This window comes from Salvia hispanica, chromosome 3 (assembly GCF_029641045.1).
Source record: "Salvia hispanica isolate PSC_SH4W2 chromosome 3, Shi_PSC_v1, whole genome shotgun sequence".
NCBI classification, from domain to species: domain Eukaryota; kingdom Viridiplantae; phylum Streptophyta; class Magnoliopsida; order Lamiales; family Lamiaceae; genus Salvia; species Salvia hispanica.
Window position 1 is genome coordinate 27718703 of NC_142694.1, and position 22721 is coordinate 27741423.

The 22721-nt window shown below is 37.4% G+C and overlaps 6 protein-coding genes across 6 annotated transcripts; 4 read left to right on the forward strand and 2 right to left on the reverse strand.

Moving 5' to 3' along the window:
• The first annotated feature begins 1453 nt into the window (after positions 1 to 1453).
• Positions 1454 to 5447, forward strand: LOC125214304 (putative metal-nicotianamine transporter YSL7). The gene is made up of 6 exons (XM_048115260.2): positions 1454 to 1979; positions 3261 to 3424; positions 3527 to 3624; positions 3704 to 3838; positions 3913 to 4102; positions 4193 to 5447. Exons 1-6 carry the CDS (start codon positions 1583 to 1585, stop codon positions 5297 to 5299), a joined length of 2091 nt encoding a protein of 696 aa, XP_047971217.1. The 5' UTR covers positions 1454 to 1582; the 3' UTR covers positions 5300 to 5447.
• LOC125214307 (Ubiquitin carboxyl-terminal hydrolase family protein) lies at positions 5412 to 8236 on the reverse strand. The gene is made up of 3 exons (XM_048115263.2): positions 8121 to 8236; positions 6676 to 7976; positions 5412 to 6100 (listed from the first exon to the last, which is right to left on the reverse strand). The coding sequence occupies exon 2, from the start codon at positions 7962 to 7964 to the stop codon at positions 6786 to 6788; it is 1179 nt and encodes a 392-aa protein (XP_047971220.1). The 5' UTR covers positions 7965 to 7976; positions 8121 to 8236; the 3' UTR covers positions 5412 to 6100; positions 6676 to 6785.
• On the forward strand, positions 5753 to 6236 carry LOC125214308 (uncharacterized). Its single transcript, XM_048115264.2, has 2 exons — positions 5753 to 5924; positions 6000 to 6236. The coding sequence occupies exons 1-2, from the start codon at positions 5753 to 5755 to the stop codon at positions 6137 to 6139; spliced, it is 312 nt and encodes a 103-aa protein (XP_047971221.1). The 3' UTR covers positions 6140 to 6236.
• Positions 8133 to 14541, forward strand: NBS1 (nijmegen breakage syndrome 1). Its single transcript, XM_048115262.2, has 13 exons — positions 8133 to 8271; positions 8820 to 8873; positions 9773 to 10037; positions 10361 to 10446; positions 11034 to 11164; positions 12371 to 12417; positions 12506 to 12614; positions 12759 to 12845; positions 13157 to 13316; positions 13414 to 13910; positions 14020 to 14081; positions 14172 to 14274; positions 14360 to 14541. Exons 1-13 carry the CDS (start codon positions 8235 to 8237, stop codon positions 14408 to 14410), a joined length of 1689 nt encoding a protein of 562 aa, XP_047971219.2. The 5' UTR covers positions 8133 to 8234; the 3' UTR covers positions 14411 to 14541.
• A 3732-nt stretch (positions 14542 to 18273) lies between these two features.
• On the forward strand, positions 18274 to 19282 carry NHL25 (NDR1/HIN1-like 25). The gene has a single exon (XM_048111519.2). The coding sequence runs from the start codon at positions 18320 to 18322 to the stop codon at positions 19070 to 19072; it is 753 nt and encodes a 250-aa protein (XP_047967476.1). The 5' UTR covers positions 18274 to 18319; the 3' UTR covers positions 19073 to 19282.
• A 411-nt stretch (positions 19283 to 19693) lies between these two features.
• Positions 19694 to 22087, reverse strand: LOC125211358 (sm-like protein LSM8). The gene is made up of 6 exons (XM_048111098.2): positions 21877 to 22087; positions 21524 to 21637; positions 20847 to 20887; positions 20695 to 20769; positions 20007 to 20059; positions 19694 to 19909 (listed from the first exon to the last, which is right to left on the reverse strand). Exons 2-6 carry the CDS (start codon positions 21558 to 21560, stop codon positions 19819 to 19821), a joined length of 297 nt encoding a protein of 98 aa, XP_047967055.1. The 5' UTR covers positions 21561 to 21637; positions 21877 to 22087; the 3' UTR covers positions 19694 to 19818.
• Positions 22088 to 22721: the final 634 nt, after the last annotated feature.

A 22721-nucleotide genomic window follows, 5' to 3' on the forward strand; every position in this document is an offset into this window, starting at 1 on the left:
GGCGGGGCTTAGGGCGTCGCATAGGGTGCCCCATTGTGCATACCCTAATTGGAGATGACACATGTTTTAACGTATAATTGGTAAAGTAAGAGGGAAGAAGCAAAAGTACTTGTTGAAATAGTGTGATAGATGGTAGGATCCATAAACAATAAAGTAAAAAGAGAAGGAGAAAAAGTTTCCATAAATGTATATGAACTATTTCTATGGAATGGACGAAAAAGAAAATTCAGCATATTTTTATGGGACGAAGTGAGTACTAGTATATAAGATGCACGATTATGATATTTGAACAAGTGTAATATGTATCACGTGTATCAATTCAGCATATTTTTATGGGACGAAGTGAGTACTTAGTATATAAGATGCACGATTATAATATTTGAACAAGTGTAATATGTATCACGTGTATCTTTGAAAAATTATACTCCTATAATACTACCATATTCTTACGCATTTAAAGTTTAATCAATAATGTACGCATTTGGAATATCCAAATCCAATACACTTTCACTTTTGACATTTAGACTTTAATCAATAATGTACGCATTTGGAATATCCAAATCCAAATCCAATAACACTTTCACTTTTGACTACATTGTTGTTATTTCACATGTAGCCACCCACTACACATAGAAATGAGGAACTTAGGAGATTGAAATACAGGACGACAGAAACCACCAAATGAAGATTGTGTAGCATTTCAATTGTAAAATAAAATTATAGCATAAAACTTGTATGAAGCTGAAATGATACTTACCAAATACTTGGAACATTTAGTAAATTAAATTTTAGTAATCAATTTCTTGTTGAATACATACTCGTACTATAAATTTGTACTTCATCCGTCTAGGAAAAATAATCACCATTGGATATGATACATTTTAAATAAATAAGGTTGGTTTTTTCAGTAGAGAACGTGTCACTCTTTAAATGTAGATAGTGTCTTCATTTCTTGTTAATTGAGTCAGTTTCTTTTTATACATTAATTAAGAAGTAGTACTACATATTTAGTGGATGGAGAATAAAACACGAATATGAAAAAAATACTTTCAAAAAAATATAATTAACTTACTTATATCAGAACATCCCGAAATGAAATAACGACTCAATTAACAAAAAACGAAGAGAGTAAGTAGAACTGAGCCCCAATTAAAGGTAATCAATTACTATAAATGCAAAATGTTTATTTTTTTGGTGACTAACTAAAATTACATAAAAATAGATGTAATGAAATCTTATAGATACAATATAATTTAATTACGCGCATAAAAAACTCTGATATATCAAGAGATCTAGGTGACGTGATTGCAAGTAGCGGCAGAGATGCCATTTGAGTAATTTATTAAGAAATCGTGAAGGTTAATATGGACAAATTCGGCCGTATCTGTTGTGGCACTAACAATCTCGGTCTGGCAATCCGAAATCCGCAATATCTATCCAACTCCGCAAAATGAAATAAAGACAGCATACATTCACACATACTCACGATTTATATTTAGACCATGCGTTCACATTCTCTATATATCTCTCTCTTTTAAATTTAAACCCAAACTCAAAATTCGAAAAGTATCAAAAAATCCTTATGGATCGGTCGTCGAGCGTGAAGAAGAAGACGGACGGAGACGAGGCGGAGAGGAGCATCGCGGCGCCACAGCAGCAAGAGCGGGGCGAGGATGAGTCGGTGGAGAGGATTTTCGAGAGCAAGGAGGTGCCGTCGTGGCAGAGGCAGCTGACGCTGCGGGCGTTCGTGGTCAGCTTCATTCTCGCCATTCTCTTCACCTTCATCGTGATGAAGCTGAATCTGACGACCGGGATCGTCCCTTCGCTCAACGTCTCGGCCGGCCTCCTCGGATTCTTCTTCGTCAAGACGTGGACCAAATTCCTCGAGAAATCCGGCTTTCTCAAGCAGCCCTTTACCAGGCAGGAGAACACCGTCATTCAGACCTGCGTCGTCGCCTCCTCCGGCATCGCCTTCAGCGGTCCGTATATCTCTCTCACACACTCACACGCACTAATATACTACTCCCTCAGTCCACTGCCAAAAATGGTAAAAAATGAAATAGAACAAACTATGGGACGGACATAAATCAAAAAATGGGACAAACGATCTGGGACGAAGGGCGTAATTGTGTGTTGTTGACAGTCTGGAATTGTTAAGTAGTTTACATTATTTAGCATGTTTGAAGATCCAATTTAGAATACAAAGTCATGCAAGCATGTTGGGTGTGAAGTGCAGCACTTTTTTTTTTTATGTTGTGAATTAATCCGGATTTAATATTGCACTAATGTTGGTATGATTTTGGTAGGTAGTTGGATTTTCTTTATTGAATTTTGGACGCAAAAATATCTCATCTTTGAAGTATATATTTTAGTACTATCATCTTTCAAGAAGTAGGCGTGCGGTGGGATGGACCAAACCCATAATAATGGGAGTCTAAATTTGGGACCACTAATTTTATTTTATCAATAAATCATATTTTCCCATGGATAATAGCTTTTGGGGAAAGGGAGATATTTTTTTTTCTAGAATGTGGAAAAACTGGGAGTGTGTCCCTTTATTGCTGTCGTGTCTTCGAATTAGTCCAGTGGTGCACACATCACATGTCTTTGGGTTTATAGATTTCTACAATTAAAATGACCTTTTATTGAATCAATTAATTAATGTCTGACTTATGACTTTTATAACATTGTATTCCCTTTCATAAGTTTACTGTGATTTTTGGGTTTAAGTGAATTTATTTGACTTGTATAGTTGGCTGGCATGTGAGATTCTGAATTATTAAATGTTGGTGCAAGTTGGCTAATTCAAGTGGGATTAGTGACTTGTCACGAGATTCTACCATTACTTGTTGCGTGACTTGTGTTATACAGCTTGATCCTAATTTAAGTCTTTGCGCTGTCTTATTTGATTAGACCAAATCAAACTGTCACTAAGATACAAGGGCTTTGATGCTGCCCTTTCGTCTTAATAGGAATAATTTATTACAAAGAATGCCGGACTAAGATTCGATGGATCACTAATCCTACTATTAAATTATGTGATTTTTTTGTAGTGAATATTTACCTTCAAAGTTCAAGATTGCTATTTGAGTTTATTTATTCATCATATATAATTGTTTCTCACCTTGAAGAATTTGGACTGAAGCAACTGGACTCTGTTCACAACATGTTACATGATCACTTGCAAGAAAACTAGGAAACTCTTACTACAATTATAGTAGTAGAATTTTTGGCTTAGCACAAACTTATTAAAATCTCAGGAGGCTTTGGAAGCTACCTTTTTGGTATGAGTGAAGTTATCGCCAAACAAACAACCGAAGATAATAACCCTCAGAATATTAAGAATCCTCAACTTTCATGGATGATTGGGTTCCTATTCGTCGTTAGCTTTTTGGGACTCTTCGCTGTTGTACCTCTTCGGAAGGTATGCATTTGTGGAGTTCGAATTCTCATCCGCCTCTACCAACTTAAATGAAATGTAAAATTGTGTTGTTTTGTGTAACCTTGTTTCCTTGTATTGGTTCAGATAATGATCATTGATTTCAAACTCACTTATCCAAGTGGTACTGCAACTGCTCATCTCATCAACAGCTTTCACACTCCTCAGGGAGCCAAGCTAGCTAAGTTAGTTGATTTTTCATATTCTTCCTCATATATATTTATCACCCTCGAACGGTTACCTAATATGTTTAGCGTGGTTCAGGAAACAAGTAAGAACTTTGGGGAAGTTCTTCTCCTTCAGCTTCCTCTGGGGTTTCTTCCAGTGGTTTTTCACTGCAGCAGATGATTGCGGATTCGTGAATTTCCCTACATTTGGCCTTAAAGCTTATGATAACAAGTGAGTTTACTTCTTTGTTTGGCATTTACTCAAAAGGCTATGTAGTGTAACATGATTGTGTTGCATACTGTCAGGTTCTACTTTGATTTCTCTGCAACATATGTTGGTGTCGGTATGATATGTCCGTATCTCATCAACGTATCGCTGCTGGTTGGCGCTATCCTGTCGTGGGGCATTATGTGGCCGCTCATTAACAACCGGAAGGGCGACTGGTACTCTGCAGACTATCCAACCAGCAGCCTTCATGGCTTGCAAGGTTACAAGGTAATTCATATATCCTAGTATTTTGTTTGATGTCTAACTATATTTGATCAATTGAGTGCTCATTTTATGAAGTTTGGTTCCGTTGTTTAGGTCTTCATTGCCATCGCCATGATTCTTGGCGACGGCCTCTACAACTTCGTTAAGGTTCTAGGTCGGACCTTATTCGGGTTGTACCACCAACTACGCAGCAAAAGTGCAGCTCAAGACCTCCCGGTAGGTGGCAACACCCACACACCTCCTACTCTATCGTACGATGATCAGCGTAGAATCCAACTTTTTCACAAGGACCAAATCCCTACTTGGGTTGCCATTGCTAGCTACATCACAATTGCCGTAATATCTACTATTATTATTCCTCACATCTTCACCCCTCTAAAATGGCACTACATTGTGGTGATATACATATTCGCACCCGCACTAGGCTTCTGCAATGCCTACGGAATGGGCCTTACTGATTGGTCGTTGGCTTCGACTTATGGGAAGTTGGCGATATTTGTGATCGGGGCGTGGGTTGGAGCTTCTCGCGGGGGTGTTCTGGCTGGTCTGGCTGCGTGTGGTGTGATGATGAACATCGTGTCAACTGCCTCAGACCTGACGCAGGACTTCAAGACCGGGTACATGACCCTGGCGTCTCCACGGTCTATGTTCGTGAGCCAGATAATTGGTACTGCTATGGGCTGCGTGATCTCACCGTGTGTGTTCTGGCTCTTCTACAAGGCCTTTGATGATCTCGGGGTGAGTGGATCGCAGTATCCTGCTCCTTATGCAGCCATCTACCGCAACATAGCGATCTTGGGAGTGGACGGAACTTCATCCCTGCCCAAGAACTGCCTCACGTTGTGCTACGTGTTCTTCGCTGGGGCGGTTGTGATCAATGCTATCCGGGACGCGTTGGGGCCGAGATGGGCGAGGTTCATTCCCATACCTATGGCTATGGCGATCCCGTTCTATCTCGGGGGATATTTCACCATCGATATGTGTGTTGGGAGCTTGATTCTTTTTGTCTGGGAGAGGATCGACAAGGTGAAGGCGGATGCATTTGGGCCCGCGGTGGCTTCTGGACTGATATGCGGAGACGGGATATGGACGCTGCCGAGCTCGCTGCTGGCTTTGGGGGGCGTGAAGCCGCCTATTTGCATGAAGTTTCTGTCGAGAACAGCAAACGCAAGGGTTGACACGTTCTTGTATGCTAGCTAAGCATGTGTTTGTTTTGAGGCTTCATCTATTTGTTTACACTTTGCACAATCGTAGTGTTTCTTGTTTTTGGAAATGTGTATATAGATAAGCATATAATTTACTTATTCAGATATAAGTAACTCAGTCAAATGGGAGTACTTGTTCCAAACATTGTTGTTTCTCATGTTTTTTTTATGATTTGATAATACAAGTCACAATTGGGAAAAAGAAAAACAAGACAGCCCAAAAATAGGTACAGTTTGGGCTTTATTCCCTCTTTCCCGTACCTTTTTCATTTCCTGTTTAAATACAAGCATCACTTCCAAAGTGCTTTGGAGATTGAGAAGGCAGACAAAATCAACTTTTCCATTAATGTCCTTTTTTCAGGATAATCAATCAATATCTACCTGCATTTATTCACAAGTGTCAACTTCCCTCCCCGTGCATGCTTCTTCACTCTAGAGAGAAAGAGCAATGGAGAGTTTGATAGAGCAAGCAAAAGAAGAAGTGGAAATACTGGAGTATCAGCACCCAAACAAGTTCATCTCTCTAAAGCAAGACCTGAGAGCTTTCATCTCAGAACTGGAGGACCCACAAAACTTGCTGCTCAAACACACCACCATTTCCATCTTTTCTGAAACTCAAGGTAATGACACTCCACTCTCTTTTGCTTTCTATGGAATCCTTCGTAGCCAAAACTCTAACGTTTGGATTGATGCAGAGTCATCCACCACAAACAAAAGAAAAGAAGTCGTTTTGGTCGGAGGAGGCATGAAGAAGAGGTGCAAGACTGATGCAGTTCTTGAGAGAGCTCAGCAGTGCCTGCATAAAATTCGACAGTTGAAAACTAGCTTGTGTTAGCTTATCCAAACATTACCACAATGAATTTGTGCTACTTTTGTTTGATGAATTCTACTAAGGAACCAACACTTTATGAAATTGGGATTTCAAATCATAAGCAGATACTCCTATTTCAGTGTCCATTGACAAGTTTAAGATATACTCCTACTATCAAAATCTTTGGATGCTGTAAATTCCCAAGAGTGGCTTTCCCACTTCTTTTAGATGTGCAAAAGAGAATACTTGATCAAACTCATCGACATATCAAGTTGTTTTAAGTCTCAAATATCCATTGGTACATGCAACAGAGTGATTCATATGCTACATAAAAAACATATTCTTTACATGTATCGAGTATGCAACAATACGACTCGATCTAAATAAATTTTACGAAGCGCAGCAGAACGGGGCTGATATCAATTAGCAAGCAGTAGCATCCAATTTACAACGCCAAAAAAAACATTGACAATGCACCAATGTCATCGATTAGGCCTCACTAGTAAGAGTATAAATGAGATGCTATATGTGTAAGATAGAAAGGTTAATGCATTATCTACCACTGTCTAAGATTAGCCAAGTCACTTCCATTGCACATGTAAAGTGTCAATCCAAGTTCATAGCTCCACAGCTTGTGAAGAGCATCAACCAATGCTATTCACCTCAATCACTATACATTCCTCTTCTCTTCATTCTCATCCACACTCCATGACCTATCCAACCCTCGCCGCCCCAAAGCAACAAGACCAAGAAGCTTCCTCCGAGCCTCATAAACCGGATTAGGCTCAATCAAGCACCCCCTAGTATAAGCCTCTCTCAAAAACACAGAATGCACCTTCCCTTTGGTAGACAAATAGAACATCCCCGGATGGTCAAGGAACAAATCCCTCACATTCAATTCAATCCCAAACCACTGCCTAAAGTGGCTAATCTTCTCCACCTCCACCATCTTCTCCACAGTCAAGCTCAAGAACTCGTGCACCACCCCCACTGCCCGCTTCTCCATCCTCATCACACCATTCTTACTCCTCCTATTCTCCTTGGCAGTCATCTCCTCATACGGACCAATGTAGGGAAACCTCTGCCATTCCTTAACTTTGGCCTTAAAATTCTTCCCTAGCCGCATTCCCGGCGGAAACCCCTGCTTGAAACTATACTGCAGCTCAGTCCTATCCACGCTGCATTCCTCTCTACAACACTCCGTCATTCTCCAATTCTCCACCGCAGGAACCAAACAATCCCTAAATTCATCGCTGTCTTTCAAAACCAAATAATGAGTATTGATCTCGTTACCATCTTCCAGAGAGAAAACCTCGGGATTTCTTGAAATTATGGAGTCCTCGAAGTCATCGGGCAGCCCCAATTCCTTCCAGACCTTGAAGATCGCCCGAAGAGGTAATTTTTTTGTGAGGGACATGGACAAAATCTTGACTAATCGGGTAATGGCGAGCGGTAGAGTTTTCTCGATGGCCTCCGATTCTTGGCGGACGATTTGGAGGGCGGCGGGAGTGAGGGAGCAGAAGGGCTGGAGCTTGTCGGGGTGGTTGAAAATGTGGAAGATGTGGGGGTACCTGCGGAGGAAGACGGCGGCGCCGCGGTTGAGGTGGATGCGCTGGGAGAGGCGGCTGATGAAGTCGAGGGAGACGGCGGGCGGGGAGGAGTTGGAGGAGAGGATGAGATCTTGTATGGAGATGACTCGAAGGAGGTTCTTGTATCTCTCCATTAGCTTCTCGAAGGTCGGGTCTCGAGCTCTTGAAGCCACGTATTGGGCGGAGGTAGTTTTCGTGCGGCTGGGAGAGGAGAAGAGGGCGGCGGAGGGGCGGAGTTTCTTCAAGAATTGAGTCGCCATCGCCGGGGATTTCTGGGTTTAACGTTGTGGCAAATAAATGTATTGAAAAAAGTTGTAAAAATGGTAAAAATAAAAAAAATAATCATTTTTTAAAATACAAAAATAATTAAAAATTAATCAAATTTTAAACTTTATAATTGCGGAAATGGGAGTTACAATGAAGAGAGTGCCTTGCTGCAGTTTTTCATATCAGAAGGGTGATTGAGTAGCAAGCTTCAAAAATTTAATAATCCATCGTGAAATCGCCTCTCTGCCGTTCAACATCGCGCGATGGTTTGGAGCCTATTTCCGGTAGACCCACTTCCAGGTATTCTTCGCACCTCCGGTTGACTATTTTATAGCTATGTCTGTGATTATTATACTTTTAGAATCAGAGTTCAGTAATTGAAAATTGGAGTGATACCAACTGCTTATTTTTGTTGGGATTTCCTATCGACATTTTCTTAGATGACTTTCTCAAACAAAATTTTACCCCAGTAAGTAGATAGCCTGCTGCGCTCTAGTGAATGAGGTAGTAGTATTTCAGTAAAGAATTTCCTTGAGGAAGTGAAAGGTGGTTAAAGAAGTGAACTTTGGTCAAGATTGTGGTAAGTAAGTTTTTCCACTCAAGCCGACGGAGGCTATAAGTTTTCATAGTGCTGATCATTTTTGGGCAATATAAGTGAATGATATGTTTGGTTAAGTTTGTGGGAAGTAAGTTTTTCTACTCAAGCCGGTGGAGGCTATAAGTTTTCCTAGAGCTGATCATTTTTGGGCAATATAAGTGAATGATATGTCAGTTATTTGTTGTGGAAGCAAAGAAATGAGAAATAAGTAGAAATGAGCTCTTATGCTTCAGGTATTTTTACATTGCAGGTGAAAATGAGTACTATATTTTCAAAAAAGGGACGTACAAAGTCGGGCGAAAAGGTACTATGTTATGGTCCTTTTGTTGATTGATTTACTAAACAAATTTCATTCAGTGCACTGTGAGATGTGCCCAACTGTGATTTATCTCCGCATATTTGTTTACGAGCATATTTTATTTTATAGTATTGATTATCAGGCTGTAGTCTCTTCCTTTAACAAATTTCTTATCACTATCATTTTAGTCGTTGTGTTTCTCTTCAACTATTTAAAAAATGCACAATTATGCATAGCACCAGAGTCCTTTATGAATAATTCTTATCCAGGTCCAGCTCTTGTGGCTATTATAACATGTTGTTTAATATAAGTAGCTGACCCAAGAGCATTTTATATACTGAAAAAGTAACACCTGGTTGGAAACGTGAAGAGCTGAAAGCTTTCATAGTTGATCTATTTGTGATTGTGATATAAAATTCTACTTTCTAGAAGCTATACTAGTGAAGACTGTTTTCCGTGCCTTTTATTATCTCTGGGGTCTAGTTGTGTTATGCCTGAGGAGTCTTTCTGCTCACTTTCTTTGGTTGAATGCTGGATGACCACTTGATCTAAAATCGTAAGCTATAAGCTAGCAGGAGGCATTTAATTATATTTCTTCAACCACCCTTCTCTCCGACATGAATTTGAGCTAATTTCTGTCACAACCTGGTGACAATGCGATTCTAACAGAGGGCAGTCAAGCTTTACTGCTTAATTGTGTCAAATGACTTCCTAATCTAAAATTCGAGCTTGTGACAACAGCATCATGTTGAAATCTGATTCAATTGTTTCAATGTATATATGCTACTTTGAAATAAATATTAGTAGTATTATACTATTATGTAGTCTTGGTCATATGGTACTTAATATATACTCTTCTTTTTAGCAACAATAATATTTATTTCCCTTATCATCTGGTATTGCAGGATGTGACATAATCATAACCAAAGATAAAGGGGTTTCAAGGGTCCATGCTGAAATTATTGTAAATGAAATGGTTTGCATGGATCATTTAGAAAATATACATTCAGATAATTCTTCAAAAGTTCAGATCAGAGACTGCTCGAAGTATGGAACCTTCATCAGCAGAAATCTGGATTCTAAAGAAAAAGTTCATGAATTTCCAAATAAAGAAGCAACACTGAAGGATGGAGATGTGGTTACATTTGGTACTGGAATTGCACAATATAGGTAATCCATTTCTATTTCCTGAAGGAAGGTTTCCTGGTTGATCTGTTTCCATTGTATTGTGCGGTTCAGTTGTTCTTTTGTTTTAAACTTTTAATTAATGCTTGATATAAAGGTCTAAAGGTAAAGTCCAGGAATAATTAAGACAAACTAAAGAGCTGCATTTGTAAGAAAAATGCAAGCTTCACAGGCCCACATGGTAGTTTATCTTGTGGTTGGGCTCTGGGTTTCCTCTTTGTAATTTGGCTAACTCGCAGGGGTGTTTTCATAATTATTTAACCCGAATACTATAAGAATGCATTTTATGGATCTCAATCGTACTGCAGGTTTTCCTATGTTCCCCTCGTGCTTTGCGCATCGTCAACCAAGCCTTCAGAGATGAATAAGCTGAAAACCACGATGTTGGCAATCGGTGAGTACTGTCTATGAGTCGTGTTTATCCAAGTAAGAAGGTTGGTGTGAATTTTTGATGTACGCCTTTTATGTAGTTTATTTACTATAACTATTTTCTACTTTGAGCAACCCAAAGAAGCTACTCATTAACTGTAAATCTTGTTTCTTATACTGTACTTTTGAGTTTATTTTGAGTAACATGGAAAAAGTAAAACAACATGAACTTGCCCATCTCCGTATACAAACTAGTAGTTAACTGAATTTAAAGTAAAAAGAAAGAAGCCATATCTACAAGTACAAATTCCATTTAAAAACCATGTAAAAACTTTGGCATCAAATATTTTGTGGTCACTCTAAACACTCTCCTTTTCTTTCTTACTGGTATTTTAGTTTATTTGTTTCTTGTCATGTCTGAAATGATTTGACGTATTTTGACTTGATTTAATCTTTCTATCTCCACACACAATTTCCAAATCTATCATGCCTCCTGGATTATTCTTTATAGTGATTGTGGAAGCAGTAAAAATATGGACGAAAGTAAACCTGTAAAGGTAGAATGGCATATTTGATTTTAAATTTGACATACTGACTAATTAAACCATGCAGGTGCCAGTGTCACTCAAGCTTGGACTTCTAAATGCACACATATGGTTATTGATGACTTCAACCCTATCAATGATGAGGTTATCAATTCGATTGTGGCTAGAAAACCCCTTGTCCGATTTAGCTGGATAGAGGTACACATGTGACGTGCCGTATGCATAATCCTCCCAAAAAAAAGGAGCTATAGATACACACAAACACTTATAATACAGATGGATGGTTAACATATTAAATACACTGGGTTTACATGCGTACCTTTCATTACAATTGCATTTAATTGCAGAAAGTTAAGTTGATCTCAAGTGAAATCTTGCTAAAAGGCGTTATATTTATACTTGAGAGCTTATATTATTCACAAAAGAAGTCTAAGGTCTGCTTGCTCAGGGATTGAACTCGAAAATGACTTTGGTCTAGTTTAGCATAGCTCATTTCGTATATATGACTAGAAGATTCAATCGTCATTTTTTTAATAAAAAATGTCCATTTAGATTTTCATTTATCTGAATTGACCAACTGTTCAGACGTGAATTAAATTGTATACATAGAAGCAAAGTGTGGTGCATGTAGCTGTGATGCGTAACTTCAGCGGCTCAGCCTCCTAAAAAGTGAAGATAGATATGTGCATTGAATTAGAATTCTTGGGAACTTGAATCAATTTTTCATTCCTAACAGATTAAAAGGGTTGCATTCACCTATCACAGATGCATGTGGACAGCCGTTAATTGTTGCATAATTCTCTTTTGATATGATCATATGTCGTGTGGTTCCTTGTCATCGTTATATTTTGATACATGGGCAAGGTTGTAGCATGTTGTTCATTCTGAGTGAATCACTCTCTGTACCCTCCCCTTCTCTCACTTACGAGCTTGACACTTTTGAAGGATGCTTTATTATATGAGAATGAGTGTATGTTAAGTAGGCTTAGTGACTGCTTTGTATTTTCAAATAAATATAACATGTATAAGCCATGTTGCACTACAGTTGATTGCTTTTCGTAGTTGTTTCCTGTAAAAATGTTTATGCCTGAAATGGAAAGAGTTTTTATAAATTTCAGAAGTGGCCTCCAGTATATCTTCTTTCATACTCCCACATAACATGGCTCAGTGTCCATTTTAGATTGTCCCATTTATAATGACTCAAAGCCAGTAAAGTGTCTAAAAAGGGTTTTAAAAGTAGGTCCCTTAATTTATAGCCACAAAAACCACATTCCTTACTGTGTTGGAAAGCTTTGAGTCATTTGAAGTGGGATGGAGGGAGTATTATGTATCAAGTTTATGAAGAACTGATTCATTTGGTTTTTCAATGCCAGACATGTACTAATTTCTGGATTTGGTTTTAAGGTAGTTGCAGGAAAAACATTTTCCACTGAGATTCCCAGCTCTCTCTCGTGAGTATAGTTTTCCTATACACCCAAGTTGTAATTGGCTCCCTATCTTTGCTGGTTGATTGTAACAAATAATTGCCTTCCTGTTTAGGCATGCTCCGACATTGACACTGGAAGGTGCATCTCTCAAAGTCGCCGACGCACAATCTCGAGAACAGTGTTTGAAAGGATACACTTTTATGTTGGACTCCAAGCACAAGGTGATATGTTTGACATTTTTAAATCTCATGTTTCCAACTTGTGGTTAGGTTCTATTTTCTAACAGTGTCATAGTCAAAATTTGTGATCCTCAAAGCGCATCAATAATCCCGGACCTGCCCCCTGTTCCTTTTTGTTCATCGCAGTATAAATTTAAGGAGAAGATGTGTATGCTTTTGGAAGCTGGTGGTGCAAAAGTTGTTTACACTGAAACTTCAGATCAATGCAGTCAGGTACCTTTATATTTTTCTCCTTTAACTACAGCAATGAGCCTTGTTAAGCCCTTATGTTTAGTGTTACTACATTATTTCTCCACATCGAAAATTTGCTAGCTTATATTTTATTCCTGAAAAAAGAAAACCTTAATGAAGCACTAAAACTTATTATCATATGCTCATAACGCATGAACCAAAAATTCTAAATGTGTGATATATATTACAGGAATGGTACATAGTAGCACTAAGCCGGAGATATGAGCTAGTAGGTTTAGTAGTTTGCTTTTACAATTATATACTTATATTATCAGTTAATGTGATTTTTATAGAATACCAGAGAGAATCTGGTGTGCGTGATGCCAGCTGGAATGACTAGCAGCAGTGGAAATTTTAAAAAATTCAGTTATCTGCCTACGGTGAATGAGATGGAACTGATTTCAGCCGTGGTTTCTGGACATCTAGATCCTTCAGTTATGGCATCAGCACCTGGCAAGTGCTTCAGTTTATTAATGTACCCTAAAGTATGTTTTCATTCGGAAGATCATACGGTTATATACTTTTAAATTAAATTATTGCACTTTTGCAGTGCTGGTCACATCTTCATGCTCCACAGATGAGACAGTGGTTGCAGATTCTGATGTAGAAATGGAAACTGCCACATCAGTCCGTACGTCTGCTGCAGTTAATTTGATATCTTCTGCTGAAGATGAATCCGAAACAAAGATTGGGATCCACGAGACAGAACGTTCAGAAAGAAATTGCAAAGCAGAAAATGTTGTTCATGTGATAGAATCTACCGAACATGACAGTGTAGCAAAAACAGAGGCTGGAGCAACAGATCCTGGGAGCCAAGGATTCTTACAACATCCTAAAGGGGAAACCCTTAAGCTTGACACTCCTTATTGGAGTTCTATATCAAGGGACAGAGATGAACCTACGAGGAATGATGAGGGGCATCCATCGGATAGTGAGAATGTGGATATAATATTCAGCGAGTCTCTAATTGTTCGAGAGTCTAACTCAGCACAATTTGATCATTCTACAAGAAATGTCCCAGCTGCTAACTTCAAACGTTTTAGGAAGGTAAATTTGCAAATGCTAGCACATGGGTATTTTATTTCTTCAACTCACGGCTCATCCCAAATCCCGTTGTGTGCATGCTGATGCTGAGTTGATCTTGTTGTTTTATTAGATGAGTGTTCCATCGGGGAACAGCTTCAGCAACCTTATTCCGTTTTCAGAGTATCCATACAAGTATGGTTTCTCTGCACGTACTCTGCTTCTCTAGTTTTTTTGGGTTTTAAGAACACTTACACGTCTAAATGCATGTTCGACCTTGCTCAGAGATTCTGACTATGGAAACGAAGATGTGGCTGAGTCCATCAAAGAGGAGAAGAAGCGCAAGCAGATGGAGGCCATTGCAGATGACTTATTTAACAACGACAAGGTTTGCATCGCTTAGATTGTGTTATTAAAACTTCATTTGCATCAAAAGCAAAATAATATGAACCACTATGGTTATGCATATTCAGGGAAGACGACGTGCATCTGCTACCCTTCCTTCGCTCTTTGCTCGTCGTTGATTGAGAGGTATGCAGTTGTCAAGAACTCATGAATTCGGTTGGTCCATGTCCAAAGAGCTCTCTTCTATTCTCTGAGTCTTGTATAATTTTGATTTTATACATTGCTAAATGTCAATCGATCTTCACTGTGATATGGAGAGTGAAAGGCAACACGCTAATCGAGAGTCTCTTTCAAGGCAACCTAAATGATCTTCTACCAATACAGAGCCTCTTCAGTACTCATGGCCCCCCTTGTATACTTACAAAAAGAATCATAATCAAACTAAAACTAACAAAGTCATAAAAGTAAATCAAATTCTAAGAAAATAATACTCCATCCATCCCTCGTTAATTCTCCACTTTTGTCATTTTCGTTCGTCTTCCATTAATTGTCCATTTTCACTTTTTACTATAAATGGTAATAGGTCATACATTCTACTAATTCATTTTACTCACGTTTTATTATAAAACTAATATATATACAAAGGAGACTCATATTCCATTATCTTTTTCAACTCATTTTTCTTTACATTTTCTAAAACTTGTGTCGGAACCAAAGTGAACAACTATCAGGGGATGGAGGGAGTAGTAAATATGTTCCTTTGTTCTATTTAAGTTAATCAATAAGAAAATAATAGTCTATGTTCCTTTGTTCTATTTCATTTGATCGCTTTCTTGAATGATATGAGATTTTAGGTGAAATTGTTGAGTCTAGTATACTAGAGAAAAGATAGCTAGTTGAATATTTTAATGAGAGAGAAGAGAAAAATTAATTATAAGTAACTATTTTGATTGGGACAAACTGAGAAAGGAAGGTGATTATCTTGAGTAGGACGAATGGAGTAACAAATAAACCACCCAATGTCTCGATCACTATCGGTCCATGCCACCATCTTCTGTTCGCCTCGCCTATGGTCGATGAGTTGGTGAATTCAAGTGTATTTAGTTTTTATTCCATGGTAGAGCTTCACGCTTTCTATGAACATGTATTATTTGGCTTTATATACGCTTTTTTGTTAATGTATGTCTGCATATTACTTAAACAGGAAATAATTAACCCACTCACCTAATCATAATTAAGTTTCAATTAGAAGATAAACCGGAGTATATTTTTTATTAATCTGTAATTATGGTTTAATAAACAAAAAATTAAAGTCTATTCATGACTTGAGTGATAAATCTGCAAAGTATTGATGCTCTGTACTAATGGATTTGAAAATGCTTTTCAATCCTATGGGATACTAATTCTTTTACCAATTAATATCCACATGTACCCCATTTGTTTGTTTACTAGTATTTGAAAATTTATACACGGTGTTCTTCTAGAAGATTAAAAAATAAAACCCATTGGAAACAAAACTATCTCCTTTTTCTATGATTATGACTTAGTTGAACAAACACCCTCTCAAAACCACAGCATAAAATGTAGTAAGACGTTTAACCATTCCTCACATTTCAACAATATCTAATTGTCCTAGCTCAATTTTTTCTCTCTCAAGTTTATTTTCTCTATTTAACACAAAAAAAGAAAATGGATCCATCGTCTTTGTATTTATCAAGTCAATGGAGTTGCTCTAACGTCATTATGCACCTAGGATATATGATATTTATGCATATTCTCAAAATAATATGAAAATTAAATCTTGAAATAGTTGCAAATACTCAAAAAGACAATTTTGCAATTGGTCATATAATAAGGGAGACCAAGATTACGACGTCTTGAAGTCTCATTTGTGACATTGATCGTATTGTGCCAATCAATACATTATTATTGGCAATTTAGGAGTTTTATTAAATAAATTTTTATTTATAAAAAATAAAAAAATCATACGTATGTACTAAAATTTTCAATTTTTTCTTTACATAATCCTTTCTATATTTCGATATTCTAATTGACCAAGTGACACGTTTTTATTAGCTAATTTATGTAGTTTTCACTGTATTTATAATATGTTAAAACTCGTAGTATTATAAATCTCACACATAATAAAAGTATAGTGAAAAGAAAATAAGGGAGATATTTTTGGGGAAGGCCAGATAATATTTCTCTATCCATCTAAATTGAAAAAATAACCAGAAACTCTGTTAGGATAAATGTATGCAGACACAACCATGTGAATATAATATCATATTGTAGGCTTTAAAATATTGACTTATGGCAAAGTGACGGAAGGAAATATAAACTAAATAAATATGTGTAGGTGTGGACAAAAGCTTATTAGATTCGTAGGCAATTACATTATATAGTCTTGAAAGTCAAAAGTTATTTGGTTAGATTAACAAAGTTTTTACCTAGTCCACATATATCACGCGTCACATTTCATTCCAACTATGGAAGCTTCTAAATCTCAGAGGAGAAGAGCATGAATCATGTTAAAACCACACCATAAGAGGAATATAAATTTGTGTACTGAAATTAGAACGAAATTAAAAAGAGGAGGCTCATTCGTTTACAACATATAAAGTTGTTCCTAGAATAAATTTAATACTATAAGATTATTTGTATATTGAATTAGTAAAAGTAAAGCTATTTTGTACTCTACCATATCATATCTGAAGCAAGAATTGTCATCCATTGGAAATTTGATTCAGCGTCACTTTTATTCATCGTGACATATTGACGTGTTTGATTACTTTTGAGTGCAATTGCAACTCTGGTTAAACTAATAAAAAACTATGGTTAAACCAATAAAGATTTATTTGCTTTTGCGTATTATTTGACGCCATTTAATGCGACTTGTTTCAAATAACTAATAGTACTAATAATAATCACAGGCATAGAGCCATAAGGAGAATGGTGTGCCCCCACCAATATTGGTATCGAATTGAGGGCATAATGCTACTCTACTATTTATCGATAAATTTAATAATTATTTGTTATTCATCGTCATTTACTAGCCTTTTGAGTATCATTTTGTTTTTAAAATTAGGACTGGTCCGAATTATTAGTTCATAAGTCCCTTACATTTGTTGCCTCTGTCGACTGCGCAATTGTCTCTCTTGCGTCATTTTATCTAATTCTATTTATCACTTCCTATCTTTCTCATTATCTTTATCTTAGTTTATTGTCGATGGCGTCACTGCTGCTTCCTCTTGCAATGCTGCTTCCTCTTGCAATGCTAGCTCATTTGACGTCGGTGGAGGATGCATGGGATTGGGATTGGGCGACCGACCCCCCCGTGTCCAATTTTTCCTTATTTTTCAGTTCTAAATACGCCATTGCTTGATGTGGACGCTACATCTATCAATACTCGTCGTATGTATCTCTAGTTTCTGTCGTTTATTCCCGATGCAGAAAAATACCTCATGGCGGTTAAAAATGATGGGGCAGAATTTTTCTCTTTGGACCTATAAGCCACCATTGATATGATTATACTTGTATAATACTCCATTTGAAACACACGGCTACATGTATGGAGAAGCCAATATATTGGAAACGATGAATAAAAATTCTGGATTAGTGAACAAGGTGTACATTGTCTAATTAACTAAATGCATTTTTATAGATCAAAAGATGCGTTTGGCACTCAAATTCAATTAGAAATAAAACGATAAAGTGCACACATAAAAATAAAGTAGTATTAAAATATGCAAACTTATTAATTTTATTGATAACCCAACAAAACCGCATAGTTTAAAAAGTCAAGAAAATATCAAAAACGTAGTATAATTATTGCTGCAAGTGCAACGCGTCTGTCTTTGACCAAAAGGCGTTATTAGACCTACTCAACCAGTAACTTCATTTAATTTGCTAGCATAAGAAAAAAACTCCCTAGAATAAGACTCTTTACCATATCATTACCCAAAGTCAAATATACGAAGCTTCAACACACACACTTTAACACTTTCACACCCAATCTAAACATTATATAACCAACCATACATTTGCCCAAAACAAGAAACTTACAATACTTCCTCTCCATATACACAATGGCTGATCATCAAAGAATCCACCCGGTAGACCCCGAGGCCGGGCCTCCCCCGAAACCCACCGCCCCACTCGTCGGGCGAGGCTCGTACCGGTCGGAGCAGGGAGACCCGGAGAGGCCGATGCACCGGACAATCCCGTACGCGCCGATGAAGCCGCCCAAGAGGAGGGGCAGCTGCTTCAAGAAGTGCCTATGCTGGACACTAGCCCTCATCATCATCCAAATCATACTAATCGGCATACTAGCTGCCATAATATACTTCGTATTCGACCCGAAAATACCAAAATACTCGGTCGACGCCATGAGGATCACCGAGTTGAGCCCCAGCACCGTCGACAACAGCCTGTCCGCGACGTTCAACGTCAACATCACGGCGAGGAACCCCAACAAGAAGATAGGAATATACTACGAGGGAGGGAGCCATCTGAGCGTGTGGTACACGGGCACGAAGCTGTGCGAAGGTTCACTGCCCAAGTTCTACCAGGGCCACCGCAACACGACGCAGCTCAGCCTCGTGCTCACTGGCCAGACGCAGGATGCATCCGGCCTGCTGGCCTCGCTGGATGCGCAGCGCCAGACCGGGAACGTCCCGTTGAACCTCAGGGCCACGGTGCCGGTGAGGATCAAGCTGGGGAGCTTGAAGCTGATGAAGTGGAAGTTCTTGGTGAGGTGCAGGGTTAATGTTGACAGTTTGGCTCAGAATGATGCAATCAGGATCAGAGACAGCAGCTGTAAATTTAGGTTCAGGCTTTGAACTTTTTTATATATATACATACTTATTTAGGCACACAATCATCAGTTAGATTCATTTTTACAATAACTTTTGCTGATGATTTTGTTGTGTTCAATGGAGGACTATATAGGTATTACGGTTTTGCTCTCCATATGTTGTTGTAGGCCATGAGCCATCGATTATTTACATATATTCTTTGATTATATGAATATTATTGATTACTTTATTTAATATTATTATGTTTTTATCAGTTCTTCAAAGTGAATGAAAACCAGGGGATGCCTGTTCTATTAAGTCATCACGTTTTTCAAATGGATGATATTCAAAAGTAGAAACAATCAATTTAAGTATCCAACCTGAAGAAAACGATGATTATTCCTTTAATCATACATAATTCACTTGCTTCACGAAATAAAAGTGGACTCTTTCTAAGCTTCTAAAGAAATTAACTAATATCTTACCATCACGAGTATTCTTTTGAAAATGTAGTATTTTGAAATGTCTCAAAAGATGTTGAAAAGACAAACAGCACACAAAAAAACCAGAAAAAATATCTGAATCGACAGTTATCCTCTTATATCACTGCAACAAGCCTAAATTATGAAGGGTAAAAAGATCAGCATACAAACGGCACAGCAAAAATGAATCTGAACAATATTATATTTGGCATAAAATGTCGATCAAACATCCTCATTTTTACTTCGTGTTTCTAGCTAAAGTTTGATTCTCACAAGCAAAGCTAAACAGTTTTAAGGTATTGGCAAACATCAGTGGATGACCGGCTTCAAAGGATGAGCTCTAAGTTTCGATAAGTCCAAGCTTGCATCTAGCTCTTCATCTAGTTCTCCAACAATGCTTCTGTAGATATAAAAAGGAAATTTTACATTATGTAAACAAAAAAATGATAAATCAAATCAAAATATGTAGGTAGTTCAGAATATGAGGGATATCATACATGTTATCACCCCGAATGATGTAGAGACCCAACACGAGTTGTTGTACACCTTCCTACATATAACAAGACCTGAAGATTTAGAATATTGCCAACAGAAAAAGTACAACAATTACTTCTTGCACAGCTGAAGTGCATGTATCATCATAAACACTGGGGAAGGGCTGGATGACAGACTAGTCCTTAATTATTTCTGAGGGTAATATGATGGAAACTGGATAATATGTGATCTCCCCGTTTCATTAATTGAACAAGATGTCACTCCTCCTTTGTCTCATTAACATCAAGAAAGTATAATATCAAAGAAATTTTTATTCAGAATTTTTTTGGCATGAATATCTCAAGCCATTAACTAATATAGGAGTTCTTCTGTGAGACCTTATTTCCAATTTCTAAACTCCAAAATTAATAATTCAAAAGCATGAAGAAAACCAATAAGGTTGAGTGACAAAGGCAATATTTTCAGTTAATGCATGATTAGCACTGCAATGTATGGTTGGAATCCAGATTGGCAGACAAAGGTCAATTTGATTGAAGAATTAAAGTGAAATTGACAGAAATTGTTAAAAGTGTCAATAAAATCAATTGACATAGTTATATCCCTAAACAAACTCATTAAACTGGCGGGAAGGTAAATCAGAACAATCAGTTAGCAAATATTCACATGTTCGATACTCGCAAGAGAACAGACCTTTGTGGAGTACACACGTTCATGAGACTCATCAAGAATTATGTTGGTAGCTTGATCGAAACCTTTCAGAATTCCCTGTGTGAAAGGTCATATTTCAGTAAAATATAGCCTAAGTTATTTTTTCTCTATTTTGGCCCAAAAATGAAGCTCACCACAATATTCCGGCCATCATTTGTGATAACTGAAATTGTCTCTACAATAAAGAAAAGGGAATAAAAAGGTCACGACTGGTAGAGAAGTAAACATGCCAAAAACACTTGTTGCTAATAGGATGTTGTCTCCACCCTTGGCAAGCATAGACAAACAGAGAACATTAACTTCCAACAAATATAGTTTGACAAGCAATAAACTGAGGGGTTTGACTGTTTGTCAATTTATGCCATCACTAAAATTTCATGAGGTGCTAACAAGAAAAGCATATCCTAGATAACAATCCTGGAATCTGGTAGATTTAATCTTCTGGATGACATGAAAGTGTTGAAATGGGTAATTTTATAACAGGACAACCAAAGAATTTTGATCCGTTTTCCGCTTATATGCTTATGTAAGCAACGATGAAGCCACACAAATAATGATATAGAATTTATGTCACAAAGTTAGATAGGTTTAGTGCTATTAGAAAACTCTTACACAAAATAAAAAGACATTGAAATCATGAAACACACTATGATAATACCTTTAAGAACAAATAGCCATTTCAAGTCTAACAAAGTAGGCCATCAAGTTCCAACAATAACGTAGTAGACAAAATAGAGGCCTAAGTTATGGAATTTGAAAATGATTCAGACAATACTATAATATACTTAGACAGGATTAAAAGATTGCGTACGATCAACAAAACTCTCAAATCCAGCCCCAGTTGCCATCTTCTAATCCTCGGTGAAAATGAGTAGCAAGTGAGCAAATGGCCTTTATTAGTCCACTCAAGCTCCAAATGATATTCCTAACAAAAAAAAATTTCGTTTTTATCAAGTGCAATCAGATGAGGTATCAATTTCTCCTATTATTAGTCCACTCCAAGAAAATGAAGTCCATAGTATGTTCAAAACCAGTCTGAATTCTATAAATTACATATAAAATTAAGCAGGAACTCAATTCAGAATAGAAACAAAATCAATTCAAACGGAAACAATAAGATCAGAATACTTGAATTTAAAAAAATCAATAAATGTTGCAACACACCTCAGCGAGGCCGGCTGAGGCAGTGCGGAAGGAGAGTCGGCGAGGCAGGCGAGCGGAAATGCGAAGAGGTATGGCGGTGGAGCAGCGTGGCAAGCTGGCGGCAAGGCGGTGAGGCAGGCGGCGCAGCGCGTGAGACAGGCGGGGCGGATTTCGCCGGTAAGGGTGAGAGAGAAGGAAATGGAAGCGCCACTTTCATTAGGGTTTGAGAGAATATAATATTGGTATATGTATAATCGATATTGAATACTCTTAGCTAAGCTCAAATTTCAATTTTTGATTTCTTGATCTATGTATAACACTAGATATTTTTTAACATTAATATTTTTTTTATTTCTTATTATCGCGATATTAAATATATTTAAGGTTTATATATATAAATGAATTAATTATTTATATTTGATATTCAAATTCTACAATTTAAAAATACAATTATACTCTCTTTGTCCCACCAAATATGACTCATTACCAAAAATAGAAGCACATTTATCTATACTTTATTTTATCGCTCTTATTTTATTATTTTCATTAACACACAAAATAAAGTTGCAGAAAATTATGTGCCGCTAAGGAAGGGTCATCTTTCTTGGCCATCCGCCATTAGGAGTCGTGGTTTACTATTTTAGTGCGTTCGTCATTAGAAGTCTCAGTTCATTTTTACTGTAAATGGTAGATAGACCTTGTATTCTACTAACTCATTCACTTGTATTTTATTATAAAATTAATAGTACTACAATATATAAATAAGGGTCTCACATTCAACTATTTTTTTCCACACAATTTTCCTTATACATGCCAAACACAAACGGGACTCGTAATGACAGATGGAAGGAGTACTAAACATTGTA